This window comes from Phoenix dactylifera, chromosome 1 (assembly GCF_051530095.1).
Source record: "Phoenix dactylifera cultivar Ajwa chromosome 1, Ajwa_hap1_PhDact_Kaust_v1.1, whole genome shotgun sequence".
Classification (NCBI taxonomy): Eukaryota; Viridiplantae; Streptophyta; class Magnoliopsida; order Arecales; family Arecaceae; genus Phoenix; species Phoenix dactylifera.
In genome coordinates, this window is record NC_143190.1 from 969,527 (window position 1) to 988,106 (window position 18,580).

The 18,580-nt window shown below is 38.1% G+C and overlaps 1 protein-coding gene across 3 annotated transcripts in view; it reads left to right on the forward strand.

Annotated features, from left to right (window-relative positions):
* Positions 1-18,580, forward strand: part of LOC103703643 (187-kDa microtubule-associated protein AIR9-like) — a 47,004-nt gene that overhangs the window by 20,289 nt on the left and 8,135 nt on the right. For all 3 annotated transcript variants that reach the window (XM_039114584.2, XM_088715957.1, XM_088715951.1), the window contains 20 exons: positions 95-318; positions 404-518; positions 3,653-3,773; positions 3,909-4,084; positions 5,076-5,211; positions 5,785-5,885; positions 5,970-6,017; positions 6,114-6,298; positions 6,469-6,586; positions 8,041-8,168; positions 8,358-8,526; positions 8,938-9,056; positions 9,295-9,463; positions 9,695-9,779; positions 9,874-9,947; positions 10,040-10,159; positions 11,965-12,160; positions 12,265-12,386; positions 12,490-12,697; positions 13,715-13,788. In XM_039114584.2, the coding sequence (XP_038970512.1) occupies positions 95-318; positions 404-518; positions 3,653-3,773; positions 3,909-4,084; positions 5,076-5,211; positions 5,785-5,885; positions 5,970-6,017; positions 6,114-6,298; positions 6,469-6,586; positions 8,041-8,168; positions 8,358-8,526; positions 8,938-9,056; positions 9,295-9,463; positions 9,695-9,779; positions 9,874-9,947; positions 10,040-10,159; positions 11,965-12,160; positions 12,265-12,386; positions 12,490-12,697; positions 13,715-13,788 (2,688 nt within the window). The remainder of the gene's footprint in view (positions 1-94; positions 319-403; positions 519-3,652; positions 3,774-3,908; positions 4,085-5,075; positions 5,212-5,784; positions 5,886-5,969; positions 6,018-6,113; positions 6,299-6,468; positions 6,587-8,040; positions 8,169-8,357; positions 8,527-8,937; positions 9,057-9,294; positions 9,464-9,694; positions 9,780-9,873; positions 9,948-10,039; positions 10,160-11,964; positions 12,161-12,264; positions 12,387-12,489; positions 12,698-13,714; positions 13,789-18,580) is intronic.

Consider the following 18,580-nt stretch of genomic DNA (forward strand, 5'->3'; position numbering starts at 1 on the left):
AGAAGCATCTAATAGGTCTTGGTATCCGATTCCTAGGTTTTAACAGTCTTTATTAAAAAAATTGTTAACTATTACTGCTTTCTTTATTTGACAGATTCAACCTTTGCTTTTCTGGTCGAACAATGGAAAGATCACTTGCCTCCTGGCTGCATGCTTAAAGAAGCCTCCATAGATCAGCCATTTGAAGGGGATGCATGCCGCTGCCTCTTCAACTTTGTCAACCTAAGCAGCGATCCTGAGTTAGTTCTAAAATTTCAATGGTTTATAGGAGACAGAACCCCAACGAACTTTGTGCCTATTGCTGATGCAATAGGTGAGGTATGACATTTGTTTCTGTGAGCTTAATATCATTGAGTTCTTGGTGACACAATATTGTAATCCATTATTGCTGGCACTCTACAAGGTATATTGGCCAAAGCACGAGGACATTGACAGACATCTGAAGGTTGAGTGCACTCCAGTACTGAAAGATATTGAGTACCCTCCTATTTTTGCTGTATCATCACCTGTTTCCCCAGGTATAGCTATCAGATTATGCATATCTAGTTCACTAAGCCGATCCCCTCTAAGTAATGAGTTGTTTCCTTGACCTGTTTATCCCTCCATGTGTGCGATCAAGGCTGCATGTGCGGGTGGGGTGTCAATCTTGATATGCGTCGTTGACCCATTTCCTAACAGCTTCAGCTTTTAGGGTCAACTATAGACCAAGATGAGTCCTACTCTAAATCGTACATATCTATCCATAGGCTCTTGATATAATAACTCAAAAAACCTTAAAAATAACTTTAAACAATAGTTAAGGTCAATAATCACTTTTGGTCTGTGTGAATTCGTGTTGAAAATTGCAGCTCGATCAGTGGACTTGTATGGGACAGTGAAATGACACCCACCTTATTTTACCACAAAATAGTGTTACAAGTTACAACTAACTATTTTCCCTGCGTGCCTGCCTATAAGAGGTCTGTTTATATGACATAAATGAGGGTGATAGGTTGAATAAAGCAGCATTGATCTTTAGGATGCAACCAACTTAGCAATATGCAGGATTGGTTCCCATATGTGGAGGGAATTAAACTACAGAATTTGATTGCTGTAGAAGCTCTGGTGAAGCGAAATCTTCCAGTGACATCACCAGATCCTTGCGGTGTACTTGAGGAAAATATGAAATTCATGACATGCATGCTTGCCTGTGAAAAACAGTTCCTGCTTTTTAGATTTTACCTAGCTGAATTCTATTGTGATTAGTCCTTTGGCTTACATAAAATGGAGAATGTTTTACCAAGTCCTTCTCCCTGAGATAAGAAATGCTGTACTTGCATTTGTTCTGTGTAAGCTATATAGTACAACCTTGCAATTTCTAAACATCCTAAAATGCTTTCTAATAAAAAAAAAAGCAGATTTCAAAAGAAAGAGTCTTTCTGCGCAATCTGTGGACCATAACAATTGCTTCTAAAATAGTTTGATCCAGCAATAACTTCTCTTGCTACATATAAATTGATTTGAGATAGTTTTATCACACATGGTGCAAATGTTTTTTGGTCATTGTTTAAAGGACAGAAGTTACAATGATCTTATAGCTTATCACTCCTGTTTTCTTTATGACTCTATCACCTCATCAGATAAGAAACATCTATTCTTTCCCTTTATAGTTTATACCGATTAAATCAATATCATCTAGATTTATTTCAATTATTTCATTAGAAAATCCTCATCTATGATGTTTTTGAAGTGTTCTTAGCTTGAAGGCAGGTATTGTGAGGATTCTAGTATGTCAAGAGCTCCTGCCCTAAGCATTCTAGCATATCTGCACTTGTAGTATATCGTGAGCTTTATCATCCATTGGTACCTCTGAGCTAGTCCTTGACTTGGTTCAAACACATAGCAATAGATGTTTTGCTATGCTATCGTCCTGAAATTGCTATTTTTTGTTTGGCATTAAACGGTTCACCTTTTTTCAAGTCAAAATTCAATATGGTTCCTTTTTTCTTAGTCCATTTTTGCATACTTTCTGTTTTAATGTACGAGGAGAACTAGTATATCAGACATTGCACTTAATAAGCTGAATGATTCCTTTAAAATAGCCTGAAAGGCTTTCCTAACATGAAAAATTTGAAGAATTCATTATAGCAAAGTGAAATTTATGCTGATTGTGTTGTATCAAGGATTTAAGTATTGACACATACTGGTCCATACCAGCCATATTGGTAAGGTACATGTATGCTCCTTGTGTGTCAGCATAGAACGGTATCGGTTCAAATAATACCAGTAAGTTACCATGGTATGTTTGTAGTACCAGCTAATACTTCTTGAATTCACTTATGGGCATTGTCTGTATGCAATAATAGAACATTTGTGATTGATCTGCTTCTCATGACCATTGGTTATGACTCTCAATGCTTTTAAATCTGAATATGTCATGGTGGATGTCAATCTTTGATAAGTTGACCAGAATCCTTCTGGACCCTCAAACACAAGAAGTTAAATCATCCCAGAGGTTTTATGGCTTAAAGAATGTTCTTATTGAGTAGTGATTTCAAGGCCTAGATATAGTAGATAGATTTGAAGTATTTGTATCAAATTCAGTATGATAGAAGAGTGCATTAGCCATCGATGAGTCTGTCTTCTTAAAAGATGAACAAATTTTATGAGGCCAACAAACACAACTGCCCTTCAAATTAAAGATGTAAATATTTTTCAGAGGAAAAAGGGTAATGGGGAGAATGCATCATTATGAGCACCTTATGAAAAGTTATTTGCTATTCATAAACTTTCAGATGAAGCATATAGATGAAGGCTTAACATTTGACTGAAAGGACCGGTTTTAAGATACTGAAGTCTGCAGAGGAAAGAGTTAAACTCCATTGAAAAGAAAATAATTTGAGAAATGTTGCAAGTGTTGAATGGGACTAGATAGAAGTGTTTTCGCATTGACAATTTGTATTTGAAAAATAAGAAGGTTGATGTTTATAAAACTGAAGCAAGCTGGATTGGATTTGAGAAGCATCATTTGGTTGAACAAAGATGCTCTGCAGAACATAACTTTTGAAGGACCTGTATTAGACATGCAAGAGGAGGTGATGACATTTTTTCAGTGTACTGGTTGCAGATCAGTTTTTTTTAGAAAAAAGTCCTATATCAGCAATCATAAATAGCATATTCGAATTTCTCAATATGATGATCATAATCATGTGGTCCTATTTAATTTTGGTGAATGATGGGTTATGTTTTGAAGGAAGTTATATGGACTCATAACCTGAGATAGGAACTGCTATTGAAGTGAAATCCATACCACTGACCTCTTAATTCCATCTTCCAACTTTGTTTTCTCTGTATGAATAAGTGCTTCTTGACTCGTTAAGAAGGCACTGTGACATGAGGACAAAACTAGTTGGTATACATAATTTAATGAATTCTGCTGGTTTTTGTGATGTTAGTAAAATGCTATTGAACATTTTTTATCCTGTCTATGAAGAAAAGAATCAGCACTTGTTTAAAAAATTCTGTCAGTCCTGGTAGAGCTTTTCTTAAAAGACATCCATGGCATGCCATATATACTGGGTTCCTCAAAAGCAACATCATGATGTTTGATTTGTTTATTAGTTATTTTGCTTTATTTTGCTGTTATTTGTTCTCACTACAGTTTCATGATCAGGAACTGGATATCCAAAAGTTCTAAACTTGAGAGTGCATGGTGAACTTGTGGAGGGAAATATGATCAAGGGTTTTGCAGAGGTTGCATGGTGCGGTGGATCACCAGGGAAAGGTGTAGCAAGGTAAGTAATTTAATGTCTATTTATAAACATTCATTACACTGCACCTTTAGCACTGTGCCATCAACACCTTTTCATAATTGAAATCTTTGTTCTAATGAAGTTCATGAGTATTTTTATTTTTTAACCTTTGTCCAGTTGGTTGAGGCGAAGATGGAGTAGCAGTCCTGTGGTGATAGTTGGAGCTGAAGAGGAGGAATACCTGTTGAACGTACATGACATTGATTCAAGTCTGGTTTTCATGTATACTCCAGTAACAGAAGAAGGTGTCAAGGGAGAACCACAGTATGCAATGACTGACTTTATAAAAGCAGGTGTCTGGATGTCATTTACTTTCATATCGCAATAGTAGCTTTGTCGATGTTTTGTTTAAGCTTATTGTAGAATGTGCCCATACGCTTCATTGTTTTCTATGATATACACCCAATTACCCAAAGCTATGTTCTATTAGTTTTTTACTGATCATGCTACAAATTAGTGATTGCTGTTATTATAGTGAACTAAATCTTTGTGCTGTTTACCAAGTAATGTGGTTCAGCTTGGGACTACTTTTGATTGTCTTAGGATGCAAAAAGTTGAAGCTCGTATAGGTATATATGTTTTTCACATTTGCTCTCTTAGCAGATTTTAGTAGTTGTCTGGTGCTTTAATCCTTGCTTTAGTTCTCATGTGCAAGGAATCCAAGCTTGGCGTCAACTTATCATGGCATAATGATGCTTTCTCACTGTTTGCATGAAAAATAGTAGTATATCACACAAGGTTGGTGGAACCGTTCCAAACCGGACAGTTTCAGCCGATCCGAGTTGTACCAGTTGCTCATTGGTACGCTTTCGGCAACGGAAACGAGACCTGTTGCTGGAGCCGGAGAAGAAGGAGAAGGAGAAGAAAAAAGAGAGCGAACGGGGAAGGAAGAGATTGGGACGCCTATTTCGTTCGAAACAAGGAAAGCGGCTGCGGCTTCGCTTCCTGCGGACTCGGCCGGCCTTCGGCCGTTGTCCGCCACCCTCCTTCGGCCTCCCTCCCTCTCTCCCCCTTCTCTCTCTCTCTCTCTTTCTCTCTTTTTCTCTCTCACGGTACCGTGCCCTCTGTCAGTACAGGCCCGACACGGCCCATACCGAGTCGTACCACTAGGGAATCGATACGGTGCCTGGTACCAGTTCCTCCGACCTTGATATCACACTTTTATCTATAGCTTCTTATATCACCATTTTTTTTTGCTAGCCGATTTAAGTGTGCCTGTTCTCTGAAATGTTTTTAATTCCTTCGAATGCTTACGCTTCTTGGTCTATAAAACTTTGTTTTCAGCTGCACCATCAGTTAATAATGTGCGGATCATTGGAGATGCTATTGAAGGAAATACAATAAAAGGGGTTGGAGAATATTTTGGGGGGAAGGAGGGTCCAAGCAAGTTTAAGTGGTTGAGAGAGAGCAAGGAAACCAGGTATGTTATGCACTTATTTTGAATCCTTATAGGTGCTTACTGATCTCTATTGTAAGAATGTTAGATCTTTTTTTTTTAATCGTATTTTTTACAAGGTTCGTAATCTTGGTACTGGACCCGTATTGGTACCATAATGGTACAGTGTTGGCATGCTGATACAGGGGTCGGTTTAGCATATTGGCACTTGGTACGCCCTCTGTACTGAGTATTGTTTTGGTACTAGTATTGTACCGTATGCCTGGTATGGGGTAGTATGCGCCGGTATTGTGATCCTTGATTTCTTATGTGCATTGTCTTATGCAAACAATGTGTTAAATTGCATTTTATGCATGACTATAGTTTATGTTTCTCAAGGGCACTTCTTGAGGTTACTAAAAGAGACTTGTATCTAATCTTATGCTTCAATTTATTATCATTTTGCCCATTATAACTATTTTTCTAACACCAGTTAAATATCTCATAGCTGTATTATTTGTTATATTGGCCCTTGAGACTAAGAAAATTGATATGTATTATTTAAATGTCTTCAGCCTTTTAGTTTCATCCTTGTTCACGACCTTTTTCTCGATGCAGTAACTTTATATTATTATCATCTGGTGCTTTCGAGTATACCCTGATAAAGGAGGATGTGGGGCGACGCCTAAAATTTGTTTATATTCCAATTAATTTGGAAGGTATTTAAATGTCCTGCATATTCTAGGTTATTTGTATATCTTAACTATGTATTGTTAAGTTGTGAAATTGTCATACTTGTCCAGGCCAGGAGGGAGAATCAGCATCTGCCATGACAGAGCATGTAAAGCGAGGTACAAATTAAGTGGTACTTCAGTTTAGTATTTTATAAAGCTGTAATTTTTAAGATTTTCTCACTCTTTTGTATTTATTCTCTATTTTATTTTCAGCCCCTCCAAAGGTAATCAATTTGAAAATAGTTGGAGATTTGAGAGAAGGGAACAAGGTGACCATCACTGCTACTGTCACTGGGGGAACTGAGGGTTCCAGTAGGGTCCAGTGGTTTAAAACAATGTCCGTAAAATTAGAGGGGGAAAATGGTCTTGAAGCTGTCAGTGCCTCCAAAATTGCAAAGGTTGGAAATCTTCTTAAGTTTGCTGTAACTTTAGTAAGGATCATTACTTAATTGTTGATGTAGGTTATCTTTGTGATTTACTTGCCCAATTTGTTTATTCATATCAAGAAATGCTGTCTTTCCCAGAAAGCAAAAAATGATCGAAAATTACTTGGTTGACCTTTATGTAGGCATTTCGTGTTCCCCTTGGTGCTGTTGGTTGCTATATTGTTGCAAAATTTACTCCTATGGCCCCTGATGGTGAAACTGGTGAACCAGCATATGTTATATCAGAAAAGGTTGTTGAAAGTAAGTTAGCAGTGCATTTCTTTGCTAACTTTTGAAATGGAATTTGCATGATTAAGAACTTTTTTATAACCTTTTCCAAATATATGACATGTAATCCCATCTCTCTCTCTTTCCCCCCACATAACAGTGCCAGATTGTATGATATGTTCAAGTACCAAGGTGATGCAAGGTGAACAATGAATTAGATTATCCCTGTTGTAGGGTTAATAAATATAGAAAAATTCAACACATCCACAACATGGTCATTCTTCATCTATTAATCACTACCCTAGCACATTCATGTACATGTAAGGAACACCTCCAGGAAGAGAGTTTGACCATGGATCGAAAGAGAAGCACATATTTTTTCCCTAGGTTTTTGGGCACGGTGTTTGTGGAGAATACTAAGATGGTGGAAAGAGGGCAAGCTTTAGCACAATGGTATGGTTGCTCTATTGTGAAATATGAAAATAGTCTCTCGACATACGGTCGTAAAGTGGCATATATCTAACCTTCTCCAGACCTTGCAGTGGTTGGAACCTTGTGCACTAGGATGACCTTTACCAAGATGGTGGAAGATTTTTGCTTAAGGCCTCAAAGTCTAGCATACACACTTTCCAATTATGTATGTTAGAGATGTTTGAGTTGTTGAATTTGTTTGATGGTAAGGTTCATACTAGTGCATACTTCCCTGTACTGGGTGTACTGTACCATAATTGTACCAAACCAAAACTCGGTAAGCGTACCAAGTGTCAGTACGCTAAAACAACCCTCATACATAACCAACCCCCATACTGGGTATGCCAATATTGTACCATCATGGTACTCGTACGGGGTCCGATGCCGAGATTGTGAACCTTGTTGACTACATTCCTCTAAGTTCTCTTGAAAACTGATGATTTCAACAGTTATTCTTTTTGTTACGCCTATGTACAAACATGGATATATATATATTTTTTAAATTTTTGAATTAATTAAGGGATGCTTTGCTAGAGCTAGGTACAGTTTGTTTAAATTTGTCTCATCAGGAATGTTTCCTAATACGCAAACAATTTACTGGAAGTATGAACGTGGCAGGAGTTTATCTCTTTTGCTGTTTTGGCACATAATTATGATTTTAGTCAACATATATGCTCTGCTTAATTTATTTGACTACTGCTGCATGAGTTGCTTATATTTGCCCAAACAATAAGTGAATCGTAGATGCTTAATATTTTTGAGTGGTGTTTAATTATGGATGCTTTTTTATTAGATAGTCTAGCTATATAGAATCTTTAACTGAATTGAATGCACTTATACTTTAAAAGTTCAAAGCATGTGTTTTTTCTTGGAAAAATTTTAATGAAACTGGCAATGCATTATTTAACCTTTAGTTATTTTCATTTGTTGCTTTATTCTATTCCATATTCTACCTTGATTCTTTGGGTTTTTATAATTTTCTAGCACATTAACTGGTTTATGACATTTTTATGCAGCACTTCCACCAAGCCTAAATTTTCTGTCGGTCACTGGTGATTTTTCTGAGGGTGAAATGTTGACAGCATCATATGGCTATGTTGGGGGCCATGAGGGTAAAAGCATATACAATTGGTATCTTCATGAAGTATGTTCTTTGGTCTTTTTCTTATAAATCCTGCATGTTTGAAGGGTTTAAAAATTATATACTTTTGATTCTTATTCATAGCAGTTCAAATCTCCTGTATATTGTTAGCTGTCTGCATCTTACTTTTTCTGGGATCAAAGGATTGTTGCTCTGTTGCTTCCTGTTCCTTATTGTTTTAAACCTTTGCAGACTGAAACCAGCATAGGTGCCTCAATACCAGAGGCATCAGGACTTCTTCAATATCGCATAACAAAGGATGCTATTGGCAAGTTTATTTCTTTCAAATGCACTCCGGTAAGGGATGATGGTACTGTTGGTGAGCCAAGAACTTTCCAAGCACAGGAGCGAGTTCGCCCAGGTGCTTACATATCTTTTGATAAAGTAAAATGTTAAATACAAGTTCTAATACTATGATTTACTTATTTACTTTCAGAAACATGATGTTCATAAATTCAGCAGACTTGTGAAATTTGAAGTTCTAAAAGCATACAAGAAATTAAGCTTATGTATTCCATAAAAGTAATAATTACTAACTGCACTAGTAAGTCCTCGCAAAAATAGACATAGCTTTTGTTCTAGGACGAGGAGAAAGGGGTGACAAAAAAAGGAAAAGACTTAAAAATTTTATATTAGCCTTGTCTTTCAATGAATCACTTGGAATTTGCAGATCTCCTGACTAAAGTCATTTGTTATCTTTATATGTTACAATTGCTTCTTTTACTCCTTCATTCGAGAAGTAATAATTTCTACATTGTTGTTCAATCGACAGGAAGCCCAAGATTGCTTTCCTTGCAGATAATAGGTAAGGGTGTTGAGGGAACAACATTGGTTGCCGACAAGAAATATTGGGGTGGAGAAGAAGGTGATTCAGTTTTCCATTGGTTCTTGGTAGGTGCATGCTGGCCAGTTATGTCATCTTTACACTAAATTCAATAACATTGACTCAAAATGTATCTCACTCTGGTTGCACCTCGTTTTAATAGCTCTTCACCTTTTATCACTAGAACATAATTAGATCTTCTTATTCTTTGTTTAAATAGTCACCTAGCTTTTATTTCCATCGTGCTGTGCAGCTAATTAATATATAGTTCTTTCCTATTTAATAGGATTCATTATGCATTTGCAGACTAATTCTGATGGTACGCAGAGTGAAATCAAAGGTGCTACAACTGCATCATATACCTTAACTTGCAATGATATTGGCTTCCTTGTCTCTGTTTCATGTGAACCTGTTAGAAATGACTGGACTTGTGGTCCTATAGTTGTTTCAGAATATATTGGTCCCATTCTACCTGGTATGTCTCCTTGCAAAAAGTAGATTGTTGAATTTTGTTCTGGAGCTGTATCATTTGTAAACAGTTCCTTAATTTCATTATCAGATGTACTTCTGTTAGTTCTCCCATTGAATGGTTTTCTTGGACAGCAGTCAAATAACCTAGCTGAAAGTTATCTGACATTTTATGAGGATTATTTTATGTTCCATTGAGAAATTCAACCTAACACTAAGAGGTTTACACTTTTCACAGGTCCACCAACTTGTCAATCGCTGAAATTTCTGGGATCAATGGTTGAAGGAGGCCGTCTGAGCTTTCTTGCTGAATACACTGGAGGGTGAGATCCTCTTTAGGTGCATCTTACTTTATGTGGCTAATTCTAATGATTGTTTAGTGCAATACTTGAAAACTGTTTGCTTTTCCCATCTTAGTGAAAGTGGAAATTGCACCCACGAATGGTTTAGGGTGAAGAGTAATGGTATAAAGGATAAGTTGACTGGTTATGGTGAGTTCTTTTAATTCCCACACAACTCTTATCACTTATAATGTCATAACCCTTGTCAGGCTGAATAAACTAAATTGCTATAATCTTTGCAGAATATTTGGACTTGACTCTTGAGGATGTCGGTAAATGTATCGAGCTCATTTACACACCTGTAAGGAAGGATGGATCAGGAGGATCGCCAAGGAGCATTATCTCAGACGTCATTGTTCCTGGTGGGTGTTACTTCAGACAAATTATCCTAATGTTGGCTAGAAGCATCGACTTTGACATGAAAACTAAATATATTACTAATATTATGCTTCTCTATCATGTCACTGGATAAATATCTAGATTGTTATGTGTGTATAGGGAATTTGTAAAGATAAACTGTATTCCTATATGTCAATGGATAAATATCTAGGTTGTCATGTGTGTATAGGGAATTTGTAAACATAAACTATATTCCTATATGTCAATATCGGCTGTCAGACATTTTTTAAAAAACATGTAAGGGCATGCAAATTCAAGTCTATCAAATCATTTTAATGGAAATGAGTTCTTTATGCTGCGATTATGTTTTGAAATCTAGTGCCGGCTAAAAGACCTATTGCAGGCCCTGAAGGAAGGAAAAAGACAAGCATAAGATAGAGACTTTCTTAACCTGAAAAAGATGTTGCACAGTTATAGTCCCGGCGATCCAGGGTCCTGGGAGGGGCGATCTGTGGACAGGCCTAATCTTTGGCTCTTTTTTCTTTTTTTTTTCCTAACCACAAAGTGGTGCCCCAAGACTCAAACCCACGCCATTGTGTTTGTTAGCCCAAGCCTTTTACTATTGCACTCGGCAGTGACCCCTAAACAGACATTATTTACATCTGTTATAAAAATTGAATTGGGGTGAAATTTGATGTAATTTTATATTTGGGTTCTTGCATGAATTCCAAAAGCTTGGGATTATTTTTGAAAACTTCAAAGATGATGTTGTTCTCACCAAGGCCAAGCTAAGTGTGCAATTGATGTATAAATTTATATGATGAGGGACAGCTGTGTTGGTAACCAATATTTTATAGAAACAAAAACAAAATCCCAAGTTATGCTTACTAGATGCGAATTGTTATAACTTTGACAAAGCAAGAACTTTAACATTGAAAAATTTTCTAATCCAAAATATAGGGTGACATGGAGATAGGCTTCTAAATATTATGCGATCTGAATCTACTTATGAGACTTCTAATTAAAGTTTTAGAGACACTGTTACGGCAGGAAAATGTGTGAGGATGTTAGGAACATATGATCAGATGAGATGGCTGGGGTAAATGTGTTGCAAAACTATTGAGGATAGACCTAGATATGAGTGTTGGAGAAGACTTGTGACACATGAAGTGACGAACTGTTTGTGTGCTATGATTATGTGAGGCTAAAGTGGAGCCTGGTGGAGGATTGGCTTTGATCTTTGTAGGTGGGATGAGAAGATGATCCTTAGGGCCTATTTGGAAACCTCCTGCCAGATCCGGCAGGATCGGTTGGAGAGGGGGAGTGAGCTAGAGTGGGATAGCAGGAGAGAGTGAATACAGGGAGTTGTGGGGCCTGACCCCAGGGGATAAAAAAAGGCCTCTCAATCTTTCCTTTTCTTCCGGGGGGGATCAGGATCTGTGACCTTCCTGTGCTCTCCCTCCCCCTCTCGCCCTCTCTCCCTTCACTCTCTGCGGCCCATCCTGCTGGATCTTGCTGCAAGCTTGCTTTTTTACATTGTAAGTATCTTTGATTGGGACAAATATTTTTGTAATTAAGTCACATATTCCCAATAATAAAATATGTTTTATTTAATAGGAAAAATGTTTCTATTAACAGGTGTTGTTTATTCATGGTTGTTACTTTGGCAACACATGTCAAGCTTCTAGCTTTTGGGCGCCTTGCCTAAGGAATAATTAACTAGAGATTGTAATCTGATAATCCTTTATGAAACATGACAATCTCAGTGCCCATGAATGTAGCAGTTCTTTGTATGTTGTTTATTTATCTTTTCTGTTCTCTGTTGCAGCGGATCCAAAGGGTATTGAGCTTGTCCTACCAAGCTGTTGTCAGGACATGGAAGTTGTCCCACTGAAATCTTATTATGGTGGAAAAGAAGGCAATGGGAAGTACATTTGGTGCAGAACTACAAAGAAGTTGCAGGAGTCTGAGTTGGTTAATCTAGCTGCTGCTTCTGATGATATTCTTGTCGTTGGAGAAACCTTGTAAGTTTCTTGCTGCAGTTGTCATGAATCTTGTTCTGATCCTTAAATTTAGCATTCTCAGTAAGGCTTAACATTTTCAATTGGATCGTGGAATACAAAATCAGAACATATACACCTTCACTTGAAGATGTTGGCTCTTACTTGGCACTTTACTGGGTGCCGACACGTGCTGATGGGAAACTTGGAGACCCATTAGTTGCCATAGGCAACCATCCAGTCATGGCAGGTTAAATCTTGACTTTGTGCAAGTCTTATCACACTGGTCCATATATACCTTGTTCTTGTTTAACTATACATTCTTAGTCTTGAGTGCATTTTGTACCGTACAGCTCTTCCAGTTGTTTCTGAAGTACGCATAAAGGAGTTGAGTTCTGGTGTATATGCTGGAGAAGGAAAATATTATGGTGGATATGAAGGTTCAAGCCTATATAGCTGGTACAGAGAAACTAATGAAGGAACAATTGTTCTTATCAGTGGAGCTAACTCCACCACTTATGAAGTTACCGATTCAGATTACAATTGCCATCTATTGTTCGGGTAACTATTTGACTATCTCTGTCTGTTGTTCTTTTCTACATTAATCTGGCTGTGCCGATGTTGCTTGATTATACTCTGTACTCATGCAGAACTTGTTTTGCGACATGCATGTCTTTGGAAAAGGAGGAGGTTTAAGTTTAAGATTACAGTAGGAAAAAAATTGTGTATTTAAGTAACACCAATCAAAAAATGATGCAATGATACTTGGAAGGTTGCAATAACAGAGCAGATAGCCTCATGAAGGATTCACAAGAGAGTTTCCGTAAAAAAGTTACAGTACACATAAAAGTGCTTCTTAGATTACTTGTGGTAGTAGAACAATGTATGCTGTAGATTTGTTTGGAAACCTTTTATCTAATACTTTATATAAACAGCATGTATTGGTCAATTTTGCTATTTCCAAAATCAGTGCATCTAAACATGGAAATTGTTTGCATTCTTTTGCAGACATAAGCTACTTATTGTTTTACTGAATAATGTTTATCTGGTGTTTCTTCTGGCTATTTACTGTTTACTAGTCAGCAGTGCAACTTCCCCCCCATTCAAGATCTTCTCTTTTTGTTACCAAAAATATTCTACTTAAAAAGGGAAGCATTTTCATTGATAGGAAGGAATATTTAATTGGAATCCTTGAAGCTGAACCCAAGGATATCATATCCTGGTCCTGTGTCAGCCTAGTACTGGCAGAGTACATAACATGTTGTGCCATGCCAGTGCTTGGCATGCTTGGCATGCAGTGGCAGGCTATCATACCAAGCACTGGAATGCAGCCAGTGCCGGGTGCTAGCATTGTCCATATTATAATGTATTCCTGAAGTCTATATTAGTTAATTTAGACCTTGGACTATGACATCATCTTCTATAAATCTCCTATGAATTTAATGCGGTATGTGTACATGCATGTAATTTCACATTTTAAAGGCAGCAATGGCGTATTTTCTTTTAAAATTTGCTCCTCAAAATGCATTGTTCAGTTATTAAGCAAGTCCATATTAACATCACAATATCACTTGGCAGCTATACTCCTGTTCGTTCAGATGCTGTTGTGGGAGAACTCCGATTATCTGAACCATCGGATATAATTCTTCCAGGTAAATTTGAAACTATGTAGAGTTCTAAGACTTCAGAACATCTTTACATTTTTAATGCTGAGGTCTAACTGTTGTATGAGCTGGATTCACTTTCTTAGAAGTAATGAACTGCCAAAGTGAAATCCATAATTTCTGGACGGTGTTGCATTGCATGTTCATGTGGCATACGCTTTTGGTCTTTCTTCAACCATGTTTCTTACTGATATTAGTGTACTGGTTAAGGAGAGCTATATATTCTGATTAATGAAGGGGGATAGTGTTATATGTACCTGGAATTCTGATAGTTCCTCTGTGTGCACTTGCTGGCGCCAGTGTTACTAAAGTCTCCTTCTCCAAAAAAAGCAGTATTCCTTGTGTCATATTTTCTGTTTTGCTCCCATAATCTTTTATGAGGCAGCTTTTTATAATTTGCAATAAAGCCTGTTTTTTCATGAAGACAGAAATAACCCAGTTTTGCTTATTCACATTTTTATACGGGACGGCTTGTTTCTGCTGTTTATTTTTCTCTCTTGAAATAAAAGCTATGTTGTCAGCCGGCTAAGTTTGTGTTTGATATTTTCAAAATAACAAGTGGGAAAACAACCCCGCTTGTGGCAGTTAGTTAACTTCTAATCAGTTTTGGTTTTCGAATTAAATTAGTTTAAATTTTAAAATTCTAAATAACAGTTACTAAGCTGTTCGGGATGTGTCTACTCAGAAAAACATGAATTGGTCTATATAAGCCAAGTTTGCACAGCTTAAAAAAAACAACAACAATAAGAACATGTGCTCACTGTTTCCAAATCAGATCAACGTCATATAAGTTAGATTTACTGATGAATGCTTAGTGGTTTGATTTTGTTTGTGCAAAACACTATCAAACACTGGGCTTCATTGTATACTAGAGACTAATGGCATATTCACTTTGCACCCCAGAGATCTGTTGTGGGGGGGGGGGGGTTGAATAAAGTCTTTAGGAAAGTGGCAGTGCTACATGCCTTGAAGCCTTTCCTTAAGAATTTCTGGTTTTTCTCTACTTTGTTCCTGTGATATAAAGGCTTTATTCCATTATGCAAAATGGTGTTTGCAACACTAAGAGAGATGGCTGCCAACTTTGTCAAACTGGTACATTTTGATGGAGGAAATTTCTTAAGGTGGTAGAAAAGATGCACTTTCTTCTTGCAACTCTTAAGGTTGACTATGTCCTCAACACACTAAGACTGGTAGAGAACGAGAATGAAGCTTGGGCAGACACTTGCACTAGATAGAAGTGGGGAAATGATGACTACATATGCAGAGGCCATATTCTGGATGGAATGTTTAATGTGGCTATTCCAAGAGTTGTGGGAGAAATTGGACAGAAGATCCATGTCAGAGGTTACAATTAGTAAGAAGTTTCTTGTTAGTAGATATAATAATTATTAGATGGCTGATGATAGATTTGTTATGGAACTATTGCATGAAATTGAGCATATTCTTAATAATTATAAATAACATAACATGATTATGGATAAATCTGTAATTGTTTGATAAACTTCCTCCATTATGGAAAGACTCTTGTTGAAGTTTGAAACATAAGAACGAGGATATATCTCTTGAGGATTTGGCTAACCATCCCCGCATCGAGGTGGAGTATTGTAAGCAGGACGTAAACAAGGAGCAGAAAGCTTACGTTTCCAAAGTCCACATGATGGAGGAAGGTTAGTCTAGCAAATTCAAAAAGAAGAGAGCAAAACAATCTTACCAATACTCATCAGAATAAAGAGAATAAAAGAGGTGCATGCTTTGATCATGGAAAACATGGACACCGCAAGGTAGTGCATGATTCCATTGGGGAAAACATGGACACCACAAGGCAGAATGCCATCTTCTAAAAAGGAGGGTGCACCAGCAGCAAAAGAAAATTCTGCGCAATGATATCAGAGGTTAATGTTCTTGAAAATGATTGGGCTTGGTCGATTGATTCTGGCGCAACCAGATATGTGTGCAAGGACAAGAATTTATTCAAGAGCTATGAACCAGTAGAAGATGGAAGTATTCTGTACATGGGAAACTCGTCCACTGCAGAAGTCAAGGCCAACGAAACTATGGAAGTCAAATTCACTTCTGGAAAAATTCTTACTTTAATGATGTGTATTATGTAGCAGAAGTAAGAATCTTGTGTTGGGTAGTCTTCTTAATAGGTTCGGGTTCAAATTAGTACTTGAGGTAGATAAGTTTATTTTGTCCAAGGGTGGAACCTTTATGGGTAAATGCGAGATGTATAAGGGCATCTCCAAGCTTAATATTATTAGTAAGAATAAAGTTGCCATGTCTGCTTATATATATGAATCTTCTTGTATATGGTATAATCATTTAGGACATCTAAATTTAGAAGAATACATTATATGGTTAAGTTAGATTTAATCCATACTTTGACAAAAATGTTGACAAATGTAAAACTTGCATGCTCACTAGGATTACTAGATATTCTTTTCTTATAGTTGAAAGTTGCACAAAATTGCTTGAACTAGTACATATTGATGTGTGTGACATGCATAGTTCTCCACCAAGTGAGGAAAGAAATACTCTGTAAAATTTATGATGATTGTTCTAGATGTTGCTATGTTTATTGCTGCATTCTAAAGATGATGTACTAGAAAAAATTAAAACCAACAAATCTGAGGTGGAATTTCATAGTAAGAAATTTCTTAAATGTTTATGATTTGCTAGAGGCAGCGAATACTACTACGACCCTAATTATTTTGAGCCCACTGGGATTGTACATGAAATGTTTGCACCACGCACACCACAACAAAATGGTGTAGCAGAGTGGGAAAGTGCTCATAGAAATAGTTAATATAATGCTTTCTAATTCTGGTTTAGGACAAGATTTTTGGGTTGAAGCTTGGCTAACAACTTGTCATATACTAAACAGGGTTCCTAATAAAAAAGCAATACAATCCCATATGGATTCTAAAGAAAAGGAAGCTTAACCTAAACTACCTAAGAGTTTGGAGGTGTAGGACTATTGTAAAGGTTCCTGAACCCAAAAAGAGAAAGTTGGGTGATAGAGGAATTGAATGAATATTCTTAGGATATGCATTGAGCAGTAAGGCATACGAGTTCATGGTACTAGAACCTAATGCTTCAATAGTAGGCAATATTGTAGTTGAGTCAAAAGATGCAATATTTGATGAAAATAGGTTTAATTCAATTCATGGACCTAAAGAACATGTTATAGAACAAAATTATATTCCAGAAAGGAATGATTAGAGAATGACAAGGAAGAAAACTTTGAGCCTAGAAGAAGCATAAGAATTAGAAAGGCGAGAACCTTCTGATTGAATTTCTTTATATTCCTAGTAGAAGGGACAAGTGAATCCATTGGTAAGCATTTACTATATTGTTTTTATACAGAAGCAGACCCTACTACTTATGAAGAGGCATGAAATCTCAAATTGTTGCTTTTTGGAAAGAAGAGATTAATGATGAAATAGACTATATTATAGGCAATAATACATGGAATTTAGTAGACCTCCCATTAGGCTCCAAACCAATATGTTGTAAGATTTTTGAGAAGAAACCATTGACAAATTCAAAGCCAGATTAGTGGCCAAGGGCTTTACACAAAAACAAGGAATTGATTGTTCTGATACATATGCTCCAGTAGCTAGAATTGCTTACATTAGAGTGCTAATTGCACTTTGGTGCGGATGTCTTGTCTCGGGCCCTGCGACAAGCGTGTGGGGAGCAGACGCTGGAGGCCTATGTTCCGGCGCCCGGTGCCCAACCGATCACTCACCTCTTTGCTGATAATTGCATGCTACTGGCCAGGGCTAGGCCTAGGGACGCCATTGTTCTTCGGAGGGTATTGGAGGACTACTGCCAGGCATCGGGGCATAGGGTTAATCTTCAGAAATTAACCATTACCTTCAGCCCGAAGACTGAGGTGCGGGTGCGACAGGAGATCAAGGGCCTACTGGGCATAAGGGAGCAGCATGGGTCGTTGTGCTACCTGGGATTTTCTATCACTAGGAGGAGGCTACGGATCTAGGACTGCCAGGATGTGGTGGTCTAGGTGCAGCAGAGGCTAGAGGGTTGGAGGGCGGCCTCGCTTTCCATGATGGGTAGGGTCACCTTGGTCAGGTCTGTCCTTTGCTCTATGCCGGTCTATCTGATATCTAACATCATCATCCCCAAGACGGTGTTGATGAGGATTGAGAGGCTTGCTCGAGGTTTCATCTGGGGGATGCATGGAGGTGGCCAGGGGGTGCACCTGGTGGATTGGGGGTCGGTATGCCTACCAACTAGGGCTGGGGGGGCTGGGTGTTTAGTCTCTGTTGACTAGAAGGGAGGCGCTGATTGCCAGGCATGCTGCCAGGGTTGTCTTGGAGCTGCAGTCTCTGTGGAGTCGGATGATGGTCGCCCGGTATGGCCATGTTGGGAGCAGTGCGACCCCATCTGGGGGTCGGAGGGCATAACCTATTTGGCGCGAGATCTGCAAGTACGTGCCTATGGTCCTTTGCAGATGCAGGTGGTTGATTGGTGATGGCCAGATGGTGGACGTGGTGGAGGATGCGTGGGTGGACAAGATCCTGTTGAGGCGTTGGCTGACTCTAGTTAGTGTTGAGGCTAGGGATGGACTCCGGGTACGTGACTTTCTTCTGTCGGGAGGTGGGGGTGGGACTCTCACCGGATTGATCAGATGTTCGGGGAGCCTCTTGCGGAGCGGATTCGGGCGCTCCCTGTTCCGGTGCACCCTTGCCCCGACATCAGGTGTGGAGCTCGTCTTGCAAGGCTAGAGTCAGTGTAGCCAACGTTTGTGGTGTTA